The sequence below is a fragment of the Cetorhinus maximus genome, chromosome 8, assembly GCF_964194155.1.
Source record: "Cetorhinus maximus chromosome 8, sCetMax3.hap1.1, whole genome shotgun sequence".
NCBI classification, from domain to species: Eukaryota; Metazoa; Chordata; class Chondrichthyes; order Lamniformes; family Cetorhinidae; genus Cetorhinus; species Cetorhinus maximus.
The window spans coordinates 99,650-114,008 of NC_135886.1; the positions used below are offsets into that span (position 1 = coordinate 99,650).

The following is a 14,359-nucleotide window of genomic DNA, read 5'->3' on the forward strand; positions in this document are numbered from 1 at the left end:
ACATGAACAACCTCTCTGAGCCCACATATCCCACCCGTGGATGAGGTTTGTTAAAAAGTCACTTACCCGCCTGCCCGTTGTGCCCGTGCACCGAGCCGAAGATCACACGGGCTCCTTAAAATCGGTGGGTGTGGTTAGCTTCTATGATGATTCAGGACAGTCAGTGCTATGTACTTTAGTGTTGGCTGCTTTTAACCCTTTAGGATCACTCTGAGATCTCAATCCTTTCTGTGTGACATTTTGATTTAGGAATTGAGTAGATCCCTTTTCTACCTCTTTTAACTCAATTGGCTTGGCATCGGCACTTTAAATATCCAAATGACTTCCTTCAAGCTCTTTGCCTAAGTGGAGCATCTCCCTCTCTGTCTGTTGACCTGTTTGTGGGTTTCTTTGGACCCTGTTTAATTCTGTGGGCTCTGGCTGAAAACTCAACATAGCCTGCCATACGAGAATGTTAATGAAAGAGGGCAAGTTAGAGGCTCCTCACTCCAAAGTCCAAGAGGATGACTACCTCACCTGGTGCCCACCAGTTAGATGCAGTTATGAAACTGAAGGGGCTGAATTTTCTGGCTGACGCGTGGGTGGCGGAGCCCACACGACAGCGTTTAATACATCGCCCGCTGACATCACGCGAGCGTCATCGTGATATTTAGGTGGGTGGGTGGGTGCTATGCAGCTCAATGTGTACCCGCCATTAATTAAAGGCCTTGTTAAGGCCGCTAACTCGGCAAATGAAGCCGATTTTGAGGAGCCCGTGTGATCTTAGGGTTGGCTTCACACGGGCTCCTCAAAGTCGATGTCAATTGCCGAGTTAAGGGCCTTAACAAGGCCTTTAATTAATGGCGGGCGTGCGTCGCGCTGCATGGTGCCCGCCCGCCCACCTAAACATCGCGATGCCGCACGCTGACCTCGGGGCACTCGCGCGACATTTTAAGGGCTGACGTGTGGGCTCTGCCACCCACCTCGTCATCCAGAAAATTCAACCACTGGTCTGGCCTACATGTGACTCCAGACCCACAGCAATGTGGCTGCATTTTAAATGCCCCCTGAACAAAGGCAATTAGGGATGGGCAATAAATGTTGGCCTAGCCAGCGATTCCCACATCCCATGAATGAATAAAAAAAAACTGACTTTAAAATGAGACTCTATTAGCTGAGACAAGTCAGTCAGCATTCAGCCATCTTTGCACATAAGAGGCCCAGTTCCTTGGTCGAATTCCCCACTGGGCCAAGACAAAGACACTTCCAAATCTAATATAACCATATTGGGTTTGTGATTATAACTTTCGTGTCATCTTTGTTTGAAGGTCCAAGATTTGCCGATAAGGTTGTATTAAAAACTGCATGTATCTTTACCACATTATTGACGTGTTATGCTTTACTATCTATAACCACATGTATAAGTTGTAATTTATAATTGGGCGGTTGTGCAGTGGTGTTGCAATTTAATTCCAGTAGGTTTCTGATGGGAAACTCCTGGTTTCCAGAAAGGCAACTTTATTTTGAAGCAGTTTCCACTTCCCTGGGTATTTAGGCCCAAGCTACTGAGTATTGTGACTGTGTATTTATCCACCCCTGCATCTGAAAGTTTCTGTGTGGGGTGTAAATAAGCCGACGGCAAAAAATCCAAAACATATAGCAGAAAATGTTCAATCCAAGATCTTTTTACTTACATTCACATTTTATAATTGTTTTAGTGCTAAGAAGGGGAGAAAAAAACTGACGAAGTGAACAAAGGAATGTATGGAAAATAAGACAGCTATTGTGAATCAAGCTCATGTGTCCAGAGGCTGATTCTAAAATTACATCACTGCCATACTCAGCTTCTTTGTTAATTCCATTGTACCTGTTTCCATTAACACAGTCAAACTATTCTCTTTTGTGCAATTCTCTATTTATTTTTTAATCATAAATCATATTCCCTCATAAGGAAGTCATTCAATACAACAATAAGTTTGTTAAAACTAAGCATAGCTGTGGTTACTTATGAAGCAAACATACATGGACTACATTGAATTCTGGCAAAACAATGTCAAACTAGCTCATTATCAAATTCATTTTCATTTTTCATGCTTTAATTTTTCATTCACTTGGCAACAATGACAACTATCAACATAGCGCAATTTACTAGGACAAATCAACATGTGGGTTTCTCTACCGGCACAATTGTAGTATACATGAGGATACATTGGGAAAGGAAATACCCCATTAGGCTTGCCTTAGCACCAAAATTTAATGTTGGCTTTTGTCGTTGACTTACTGCATGGCTCTGGCATTTCTGGTGATTGCTCACATCCTGCAAAACAAATTGTAAACAGTATTTTAATGATTTGGGTTTCATTAAGATTTTCATTCTCATATTAGACTTAATTGCCTCCACAAATAATTACATTGTAACAACAGGATAAGTGGGAAATATTGTTTGAGAGTAAAAATTTAGACCTGATATCAAGAAGTTCTACTTTACAAAAGCTTGCACTGATGTAGCCCCTCAAACTGAAAAAGCACCCCACAGAGAGGGGAAATGATAGAGCAGCAATAGGAGAACAATTGAGGAGATGACTGAAGCCATGGACCATGAAGAAGGATTTGAAGTGGCTCTGTAGAGGGAACGGGATGAAGAAAACTTTAGGAATAGAACTCCAGAGCGTACGCCCAAGACAGTTGAAGGCTCCGCTGTGGTAAGTGGAGTGGAGAATAGGATAAAACAGTGACTGGACCTGGAAAATTAAGACATGACTGATAGCATGTAGACCGACAGGAGATTACAGAGCAAGAATTGGTTGAGGCCATGGGGGAAGGTGAAAAGCAGTTTGAGAACTTTGCTTTTTCATTTGGCCTATCAACACCGATTCCCAAGATAACATAAACCACTTCTTGTCATTTGAAATCTCTACGTTTTTAGAGAGATTGACATTGTCATTATTTACGTGGCATTTAACAATTTACAATAATACTACTCAGACTGCTATGGCTTTTCACATGAGCAGTAAAGACTAAATGGAGACTTCAGACAGAGGAACTGTGTTATTAGGAAGGGAGGTTCCCAAGCAGGTGAAGAGGCAGTTAGGGTGATGCCTCACTTAGATGAAGAGCCACAGGGGAGTACAGAAGGAGCTGAGCAGCCACCTGGAGCAGTAGCATTCCAGAGGACTCAACCTCCCATGGCTTTGCACATGAGCTGTAAAGACCAAGTGGAGCCTTTAGGCAGGAGCTGGGTTATTGGGTGGGGAACAGTTGAACCAGGGGCTGGAGACATTATACAGTCCTCATTGAGAGTCAAACAATCTGACTTTGCTTTTGGAAAATACCTTTCTATTATGTTATTATTGATAGTAAAATCGCAAACCTTACAGTAATTTGGGAAGCCGAGAAGTGGAGTTTGTTGGTGCAGAGGAGTTTCTTTGCAGTATATTCTTTGGAAGAGTCAATTACTAGGGGACATAGATTTAAGGTGAGAGGAGAAAACTATAAAAGTGATGTGCGGGGCAAGTTTTTTACGCAGAGGGTAGTGAGTGTCTGGAATTCGCTGCCAGAGGAGGTGGTGGAAGCAGGTACGATAGTGGTGTTTAAGAGGCAGCTTGACAAATACATGAATAGGATGGGAATAGAGGGATACCAACCCCGGAAGTGCAACATGTTTTAGGTTGACGGGCAATATGATCGGCGCAGGCTTGGAGGGCCGAAGGGCCTGTTCCTGTGCTGTACTTTTCTTTGTTCTTTGTTCTATATGTCAGGAACTGGGAGGCGCAGTGATAAGTTATGACAGCGCCACCACTGATGGGAGCATGTGGTCACAGGGTGAGAAGTTTATCAAGGTAGTTTGCATTATAAATGTGGACATCAGAATTTAGAATAGACAATGTAGGCAAAAGCATGACAAGAGGAAGTGAGGTTTTGTGTACAGCAAGTACATGTAGGAACAAGATTTACTGAAATATACACAATTGCAATGGGATGAAGTTCAAGATTAGGTGGATCAAATAAATTACCAGATCCATCAATGCCAAGGATGGACTTCAATGTATTGGTCAAAGGGGAAAAGCCTTCGTCGCATCGAGTTCCATCGTAATCATCTAGATTCAAAGCCCACACCACGGCACCTCCAAAGTTGTTGTCCTTCACCCATTGAGCCTACAAATAACACGATATAAAAACACAATTAAAAAACTTTAATTTTTTTTAATGTGTCGATTTGTATTTCCCTGAACAAAAAAATGCTGGATACATTGGCTCTGATATTCCTCCTTAATACCTCTGGGGAATATTCAGTTCCCAAACATGCGTGTGAAGTGAAAGGAAGGAGACCCATGGTATTTTAGCATTACTTTGAGATGTCTAGGGCTTTTCCTTGGGAAGAAGAATAACAAATGCAGAAATTGTGATGACATGGGAATGAGGGGGTAGCCGCCAATCAATTCTTCATACCTCAGTTTTCCTTGGAAATGATAGCTACCTGGTGGGATACCTGTAGAAACTGTCACTGGCCCTCACATCTGGTCCCCCTCAATCCAGAGGGTCTGGGAGGGTAGGCAGTAGGTTAAAGGAAGCTTACAAAGATGTGATAGCTTTCTTTCCAACATGGGTCATTGAATTGTTGGGGCTGAATTCAGGTCAGATGAGTCACTGTGCACTTTGAATGCATTGTGGTCAGGGTATCAAGGAGTGGAGGAATATTCATTTTCAGTCTAATTCTTTCATAATCGGTTTGTTTTTGAAAGCTTATCTCAAGTTCTTACACCTTGAAATAAGGGATTTCCACTTGACCACAGTGAATAAATGTGGAGGACAGTCTTCTGTTCAAAAGAAATCCATTATATTTTGCTTCATCTCAATTACACAGTCAGCTTTACTCATGTTCTCGAGCTCTTACACCCATATGATATCTTGTTGCTGAGAGCCTATTACAATAATGATCTGCAAAATATATTTTTGTATCAAATCCAAAATATGGAATAGATACATCACAGATTATGAAATATGGAATAGGCCCATCATATGGAGTGTGGATTAGATTATACAATATGAAATTAACGTGTATAACTACAGGAGTTACCAACTCCTGGATGTTCCTTACTTGTAATGTCGATGCTGCAGTGACTACCCCACCCCACCCCCATCTTCTTTATGTAGATTTATTTGTATTGCAACTTCAGTTTGAATTTACTCTTTTTGCAATGATCAGAACAGATTATCAGCTATAAATTACACTGTTAAAGCCAATTTTTTACATTTTCAGATTCAGATCATGTTTAAAATATGTGATTAAGTCCTCTGTTAGGAGAAATACTGTCTTAACAGAATGTGGGACATGAGCCCGTACAGAGTGAGACCTGTTGCATTTAGATAACATTCAGTGTTGTGAGAGTCACCACTAGACAATCCCTTTCACCAGACAAGACCGATTTTCTTCAGCCTCTACTACAATCGAGGAATATTATCCCTGCTCTTTATTTTGCAGGACCCAAATGATATAACACAATCAGTGCTGGTTTTTAAGAGAACAGTATCACTAGACTCTAAGCTGATGATTGAACCATTGATTTAACATTATTGATAAAAATTATCCAATTTGAACAAATGCAGATCTCTGCTATTAATGAAGTATAAACACGTTAAATTACAGAGTTAAATTCAAAGCTCCTACTTTGGTTGTAAAGCTCTGCCGATTGTCATATCCAACCCATTGATCACCCTTGAATGCATAAGGAACCTTCTGTTCATCAATTAATTTAATGGTGGCATTTTCCAAAAATGGACAGATCTGTCAATCAAAACCAATAAGTACAATTAACATGTCAGAGAAATGAATCCTCTTCTACTAGTTACAATCCCATTCACACTCAGTACTTAAACAAATTCTATCCATAATTAATAAAATATACTTTGATTGTACAAGAAGAAGAATACTGAAGTGTTATCAGGAATGAAAGAATCCTTATGCAAAGAAAGCACGGATTATCAAAAGAAACACAAATTGATGTTGAGTATGAAATGGGTGTGGGAATATCTTTTTAAAGTTGACAGTGAAGATCAGTCACTGCAAGTCTTTTCAGAGGCATATTCTGTAGACTTTATGAATGATCATAGCTCTGTATGGTACAAAATATAATATTTATCTTTTGTAATAGATATCATGTGCAGATTTATATACACACTGATAAACATCTATTTAATTATCATCTGAGCTGTAGATTAAGGTACCACAAATGGAATGAGATGAGAAGTACTGAAATGTTGCGTTTGCTGTTTATTTGATTGTGTGGAGATATTTGGGCTAATTTTCTGCTTCCACACATCTGGCGGAGGCCATTAGCAGATTGTAAAATTGTGACTCTGCTTCCGGTGATTGTCTGTCATTTCATTCTGGAATATTGGTCATATTGTGTTGTCAAGGAATTGTAAGAATTTCATTCATGACTTTTTGTAACATCTTTAACCCTTCAGGTACCTGTTGGCCCTGGTGGTGATATTCTAAGCCCAGGCACTGTGCCAGGGGTTCAGCACATGATGAAGGCTGAAACTCTCTTGATTTACTGAGGGGCCACCATTTTGTTAGAGGTCCTACCCTTCAATGAGATGTGGAGCTAAATTCTTGTCTGCTTCTTCATAGCAGTGAGTTACGTGTTGTCTTGGTCCAACATTCCTATGAACAACATCACTGGAACTAATCACCTGGATATTCATGTCATTTTTTTGGGGATCTTGCTCTGTGCTAAATAACAAATGTGATTGTTCATTGCATTTGAAGCACATTGTGAGGTCTCTGAGACCTGTTATAAGGTGCGATATAAACCTTGAATTTCCCTGAAGGTTTTTCTGATCTCCAATCTTCATATTCATGGGCAATTTACAAAATTCCTTGAGGAACTGTACAAATGGCCAATTGTGTCATTTCAGTGGAGTTTCAATTGAAGTTACAATGGGAGGTCAAGGAACAGTAGTGATTTTAATCTTACAAAGGCTAGTTGGTTTTATTATGATCTAATCAATCTGAATCTACTGCTACCAAAATGGTGGGTATGTTGAGTTTAATCAGAGTTTAAGACAGAATCTAACACAGCAAGTATGCAGCAAAAACATACGCCCGTGACAAGTCAAGAGGACTGCTCCAGATTGGGTAACATGGCAGGTCAGCACAGACAGCCCTTTCTCCTCCTTTCCCTTTTCTCCTTAATGCCTCACATCTTCATAACTTTTCAAACTACACAAGAGTGGATCTACCCTTAGGAGTTCCTCTCCAATGCCTACTGCACTGAGGCTTCCCAAAGTCTCTTACTTTATATCCTTTTATACCACTCCTGACTGCATATGGATTTATTACTGACAAGGACTTTTCACCCTATGAAGATTTGCTTTAATTTTAACACTTTATAAAACATTGAGTTCTTTGTCTAAACCTTGGGTTGAAGCCATCCAGTTTTTATTTTCTAACTGCTTATCAGGCTGCTAAATCATGGATTTGTTCACTCAGGTAACTCCTATTCTACTTCCACACACTAAGGAATTTATGTATTTCAGCCAAGCATCTTAATTAAGCAGGTTAAATGTGAATGAAGTATTACAAGGCAAGGTTGCCCAGTCACGACAGAGAGATTGCAAGTGACACAGGTGGCCTCAAGAATGTCTTCAGCAGAGGAAACAGGCTGAGGGCTGCTCTCTATCCCTCTCTCTCTCTTTTGGAATAAGTGTGTCGTCCGGTTCGAGAACCCAACTTTAGGAGGTTGAAATGTCACCCGGTCATGATATTGTGTATATTTATGTGTATATATGTGTATGTATGTATTTATATATATAAATCATCAGAAGGATTTTCTCCTTGGCGATTTGGGGGCGGGGCCCACTCGCCGAGGGGAAAATGATGCGGGATGATGTTGGGAGGAACCCCCGACGTCATCCTGGTCCCTTTAAATCTCCAGGAAGGCGGGCGGACAGCGAAATCAGCTGTCTGCCTGCTGACCTGTCAATGGCCACTTAAGGCCATCGACAGACTAATTAACCTTGTTAAAGACCCTGCCCACTGGCGGGATGAAGTTTCATGTCCGTTTATTAAAAATTTAATAAACTTTATGTGTTTCTTATTAACATGTCCCATCTTGTGTGTCGGGCAGGCCGCTAGGTGGGCTTTAATTGGCCCACCCACTCAAAATGGCGGTGGGGTCCGGTTCGGCAGCAATCGGCTGTCCGCCAGCCACCGAGCCGGTGGGGCCCGCTTGCTATCCGAGGGGAAAATTCTGCCCCATATTTCTAATTTCTAGCAGAACCACCAAGGAAATGTTACCACAATATTTTGAAACAATTTAATTCTGATCGCTTTCCACTTCAGATCAACTTTAGAGAAATTGTCATGTGATAACATAATAACATTATCAGGATAATTACCTCATGGTATGCCAAGAATCCAGGTCTATGGGTGTATGGACCAGGTTGACCACCACCAGAAACAGGAGCACCAACACCTGTTTGGGAGGTATTAAGGGTGTAGGTATTTCCATATGCTGGAAATGCAACAAGTAGTTTCTCTGATGGTGCGCCTTTGTCTCTCCAGTATTTTAAAATATAATCCTGCGAGATAATTTAGCGTGAGATTTTTATTAAGGCTTTTCAAACTAAAAACATTTTCTTATAATCTATTGGTAAAATGTTAACATGATAATATAAATAACAAGATATAGATATCAATTTTTAGCAGGCAGACTTACGATATTAAAGTACATTTTGATGCCACGGTCAGCAGAGCCACGATACAGGGGGCTATTGTGTCCAGTGAACTTATTCCACACCCCATGAAAATTAAATGTCATGAGGGAGATAAAATCTAGGCATCTGTTTGAAAAAAACTACATGAAGCATTACAATTCAAAACTCTTTTTAATAGTTAATGATATATATTTGTGAGTTTTACTGTGGCAGCAGCCCCAATAGTGAAACACTGATTTTAGTCAGAACTCCAGATCTGCAACTGATCTTTGTGTATTGGAGCTAAGGTCACTTTTGATGATCGATAAAAGCAAAATACTGCGGATGCTGGAAATCTGAAATAAAAACTGAAAATGCTGGAAAAACTCAGCAGGTTTGGCAGCATCTGGGGAAGGTGCTCTGACGAAGGGTCTGACGAAATGTTAATCTCTGTTTATCTCTTAATGACGGAGTTTCTTTATTTCTCATTAAGCCACCAGCTGGCAGTGTCCACCAAGATAAAAGCAAAAAACTGCAGATGCTGGAAATCCAAAACAAAAATAAAAATACCTGGAAAAACTCAGCAGGTCTGACAGCATCTGCGGAGAGGAACACAGTTAACTTTTCGAGTCCGTATGACTCTTCAACAGAACGAAGGAAAAATAGAAAAGAGGTGAAATATAAGCTGCTTTAAGGGGGGTGGGACAGGTAGAGCTGGATAGAGGGCCCGTGATAAGTGGAGATTGCCAAAAGATGTCATAGACAAATGGTCAAAGAGGTGTTGAAGGTGGTGATATTAGCTAAGGAATGTGCTAATAGGTGACATTAAGGGTAGAAAGCAGGACGAGCAAGGTACAGATAGCTCTAGTGGGGGTGGGGTGGGGGGAAGGGATCGAAATAGGCTAAAAAGTGTTCACTGGGTTGGAGAAGAGTATCTCAGACAATGGGAAATATCAAGCGGCCTCATTCTCCACCCTCCAGCCTCCATGTTGCTTCATTCAGAGAAGCACAGGGAATCTGGACAGCAGTTACAGCTAAAGCAGGAAATTGGGGAGCTGAGCAGACAGAATAAAACTGAATTAAATCAAAATAACAAATATTGTTCTGTGAGGTAGACAGAATGTTGTGTTATTTCCGGAGCAACTTTGTGGAAACTTCACTCAGGGATGTTTCACTGAGGCTGCTTGTTGCCAGCCCACTCATATTATCGGAAATGTCATTAAAACAGGCCCTTAGTTTGTGTCCTTGATCATTTAATGGTGTTTCTGAGCAGCATTGAAGGAGGAAGAATGCACTTTAAAGAGGCTGTTTGGACCCTGACTGGGAGTTACGAAGAGTTCGATGTCAACACATTAGAAATTAACAATGTTCAAAATCTTTAGCTGCTCTTCACAAGATGAATAAAACTCTTTCAGTCGGTTTGTTATTGTAAATGATCCAGAATGAGACCTTTTTCCAAAGGTTATAGGTTTGAATCTTCCTGTACTCACCGTGAAACCTCAGCTATGTCATATCCCGCATCGACATCCATTTTATTAACAGCCACAGGAGCTGTTAACAGGAGCCTGTCCCTCCCAGAAGACTCTGCCTCGGTTTTAAAAGCCTCCATCAATTCCTACAAAGGATGAGCAATTGTTAATGATGATAAACTTTCTTCAGAACAGAATTCATGTAGTCACAACTCCAATTGATAACCTACATCATGGGCATTCTGTGTCTCTTAAAGCGCTGTCATTAGATATGAATAGGACTTATTGTGTATGATACTGTGTGTACTTCCCTGAGATTCTGGTTAAACTAGATAAGCTGGAGACACTTTCAGTGCTTGTCCAGCCATCATTTTTATGAATGTGTGTCCTTCACTGGTATTGGGGATGCATTATTGATTTTAGATAATCTCTAAGGGGAGAATTTTCTCCTCATCGAGGGGGGCTGAGTGGGAGTGGGCACGGGTGGGTGCACAGCCCATCACTGCCCACGATCGACTGGGCGCTGACATTTTACGTGGGTGGGCCAATTAAGGCAGCAGCACGATGCGCACCCGGAAACGCTGAGCACTCCCTGTGTGGGTGGGGGTTTAGGGTGAGCGCTCCCTGTGTGGGTGGGGGGGGTTTAGGGTGAGCGCTCCCTGTGTGGGTGGGGGGGTTTAGGGTGAGCGCTCCCTGTGTGGGTGGGGGGGTTTAGGGTGAGCGCTCCCTGTGTGGGTGGGGGGGTTTAGGGTGAGCGCTCCCTGTGTGGGTGGGGGGGTTTAGGGTGAGCGCTCCCTGTGTGGGTGGGGGTTTAGGGTGAGTCGGGGCCTGTGCGGGTGGGGGGTTTAGGGTGAGTCGGGGCCTGTGTGGGGGGTTTAGGGTGAGTCGGGGCCTGTGTGGGGGGTTTAGGGTGAGTCGGGGCCTGTGCGGGTGGGGGGTTTAGACCGAGTTGGGGCCTGTGTGGGTGGGGGGGTTTAGGCCGAGTCGGGGTGTGTGGGTGGGGGGGTTTAGGGTGAGTCGGGGTCTGTGTGGGTTGGGGGGTTTAGACCGAGTCGGGGTCTGTGTGGGTGGGGGGGTTTAGGCTGAGTCGGGGCCTGTGTGGGGGGTTTAGGCCGAGTCGGGGCCTGTCTGGGGGGTTTAGGGTGAGTCGGGGCCTGTGTGGGGGGTTTAGGCCGAGTCGGGGCCTGTGTGGGGGGTTTTAGGCCGAGTCGGGGCCTGTGTGGGGGGTTTAGGCCGAGTCGGGGCCTGTGTGGGGGGGTTTAGGCCGAGTCGGGGCCTGTGTGGGGGTTTAGGCTGAGTCAGGGCCTGTGATCTTTAATGCTTGCGGGCGACAAAATGCAGAAATCTCCCTGAGGCACAGAGCTGACTGGGGAAGATTAGTTTGATTATCAAAAATTTTAATAAAGAAAAGAAATATTTTGACAAGACCCGTCATGTGACACGAGCTGGGACATGTCGATGAACTTTAATAAAAAATTTTATTCAATTTATAAACACTCCATGAAGCCTCATCCAGCCCGTGATAAATGCGACGGCCGCCTGGGCTCTTTACCTGCCCCCCAACATTAAGGTTGGACAGGCAGCTCCGTTAAGTATTTTAATTAGTTTGTAAATGGCCTTAACAGGCCTTTGACAGGTCAGCGGGTGCACAGCCGAGTCCGTTGTGCGGCCACCGAACTGAAAATCAGACTGGAGCACAGTGACGTCGGGACACACGCCCAATGTGACCACGCGTCATTTTACACGTCGGAGTGCGGGACCCGTTCCCATTCAACCACCCGAAGATTCTGGCCTAAATGTTTATCAAAGATGTTACATTAAAGATGGTAGCTTTAGATGTTTCACCTTGATCAAGATTGTGAAATGCCGTTTTTGTTCTGGTGAATTGCCTCGATAGGCAGGAAACCTCCAGTCCAGGTCTAAACCGTCAAATCTGTGCTTCCGCAGAAAGATAATTGAAGCATTGATGAATGTTGCTCGAGTTTCCTGTTTGGCTGCCAAGCTGCTAAATCTAATCATCAGAAGAGATTGAAGAGAGAGAAAGCATTAAATCTCAAATCAATAAATCTCCTTTTGAGAATCGGGCCATTATTTCTGGCCAGCACTGTTTCGTTGAACACTTAACAAGCTCATTCTAATCTTCACTCTATGCAGTATAAAGGGTTAACTGCTGGAATATGCTAATGTGTGATGTAGATGACGATGCACCCCGAAATTGAGAGAGAGAGCAGTTGTAATCTTGCCTAAGAGCTACATGCCTCCTCTGTAATCTGTTTACGAGTTGTACTGATAAACAAGTGTTAAGCAGATACTGGAGGATGTCTGCAGTCTGCCTAAAATCCAAGTGCTACGCCTAGAGTCCAAGACAGAAGGACCCACTCTCAGAATATGGTGGAGATACCAATGTAAAAGAGGCAGTGGTGTTATTGGAGGAAGCACAGAGTGAAGCAACCTTTGAAAGCAGGTTGAGAAATTTTGCCTGCAGAAGGAGGCACACTGGAGAGAGGTAACGATGCTCATACCTGGTGAGCAGTCCCTGCCCTTACCCCACCCATTTGACTGCCTCAAGGACCCACAGAGGGGCCAGCAGTGGGAGTTATGGAAATGTCATGTTCTACAGTACTGAGCAGCACCAGGTCTTCGTGAAATAAAGGATAAGCACCAAGTTAGCTTCCTTTTTTATGTAGTAGGTCCAGTAGCAGGTGACATTCTCCTAAGGCAGGGTGTATATGACTTCACTGCAGATTTTGATTCCATTACTAACTCCTTTTTTAATGCACCACACAATCCCGTTACTGAGCAAGCAGTACAAGTGCGCAATGTGGCTCAAACTCAGAGTGTCAAAACGGGCTTTAATTGGTTGCAATTCTGAGGCTTTATATGACTCCGTTGACTTGGTAGGCCCACAGGCAGTGACCCCGCCCACAAGGAAGTCCGCCAAACTCTATAAAAAGGCACGAAAGGTTGTTGGTGTGACAAACAAGTAATGACTGTCTAACAGGGGGGCGTGGAATGCTTCCAGTATGACAAAACTGGACATCTCCAGCATTTCTGCAAATTCAGTAATTTTAATCAAAGTTACAGACCAGCAAGTATTTATGAAACACATTCTTTCCAACAAATGCAGACTCCAGAAAATGACGAGCCCACAGAATTCCTGGGGGAAGTAGATTGCCTTAACCCAGACTGCTGCTCAGTTACAAGTTCAAGGCTTTGATACTTTTTAAAAAAATTTGATACTGGAATTGCTGTCAACATAGTAGTGATAACCTCGGCTGACTTCAGCCAATGACCCTTTATCGATTAGACATCAAGTTACAAGGCCAGGTGACACTGACTACAAACAAAGGCATGATTATTGCTCCTCTTAGCTACAACAGGTAAATGATTGTTGATTCTCTCTATGTTCTTCACAAGCAATGTATATCCTTATTGAGTGATGATGTTGACATATTTCTAGGAACCCTAGAAAAGCCAGATGATGCTTACCTTTTGATCCATTCACTGTCCTTCATGCAAATATCTTCAACTTTTTACTTAGAATCAGTGGAAATTCAGCCTTCAGAAGCTGAGGACATTAATACGCTCAGCAGTAAGTTCCTTTCTTTTACAGAGACACCATCCACTAGACCCAGGGCAGAGAAGGAAATTGTGGATCTCTCAATCCTTCATAAAGTAAGGTCAGAGGTGGAGGATACAGAAGGGCACTGCAGCAGACAGTGACCATGAAGACCTGCTGGAGCTGAATTGGCTCTTCCTAGAGAGTGATGAGGAAGAATCCTTTGCAGTACTGAGTGGCCTATTGGAGGTTGAGGTCCTAGAAAATGATTCATCTCTCCCATTGTTGGGTGCACCTTATGATGTCTCTGTTGTCTTTTTAGAAGAATCGGCTGTGCTTTTAGTTGCTGAGCAGCATTCAGATCTCAGTCCCACTGTATCTGCTGATGTATTGCCTAATTTATCTCCTGTTGTTCATGAAGAGTGTTCCACAGAAAATGCTTTGTTTGAGTTCAAGTTAGAGTCCATAGATGATCACACTGTTCGAAAACTGGGTCCTTCCCAGGGTGAAAGTCAATGGGCACCCACACTTCAGTCCGAGCTGACAGTCTTCATCTCTTCAGAGCTGGAGGAAAGCACAGAAGTTGCAGCAGAATCTTTAGCATTTCTGAAGCTGTGGAATCCTATACAGCAAGCTTGCCTCTGAGTTATTC

The 14,359-nt window shown here is 42.9% G+C and overlaps 1 protein-coding gene across 1 annotated transcript in view; it reads right to left on the reverse strand.

Annotated features, from left to right (window-relative positions):
- Window positions 1-1,883: 1,883 nt before the first annotated feature.
- LOC144684049 (chitinase-3-like protein 1) overlaps window positions 1,884-14,359 on the reverse strand; it is a 45,608-nt gene continuing 33,132 nt past the window's right edge. Inside the window, exons 5-11 of the mRNA XM_078547764.1 lie at window positions 11,994-12,159; window positions 10,170-10,294; window positions 8,703-8,826; window positions 8,383-8,565; window positions 5,648-5,764; window positions 3,993-4,134; window positions 1,884-2,296 (exon numbers count right to left, since the gene is read on the reverse strand). Of these exons, the coding sequence (XP_078403890.1) occupies window positions 2,220-2,296; window positions 3,993-4,134; window positions 5,648-5,764; window positions 8,383-8,565; window positions 8,703-8,826; window positions 10,170-10,294; window positions 11,994-12,159 (934 nt within the window). The 3' untranslated portion in view covers window positions 1,884-2,219. The remainder of the gene's footprint in view (window positions 2,297-3,992; window positions 4,135-5,647; window positions 5,765-8,382; window positions 8,566-8,702; window positions 8,827-10,169; window positions 10,295-11,993; window positions 12,160-14,359) is intronic.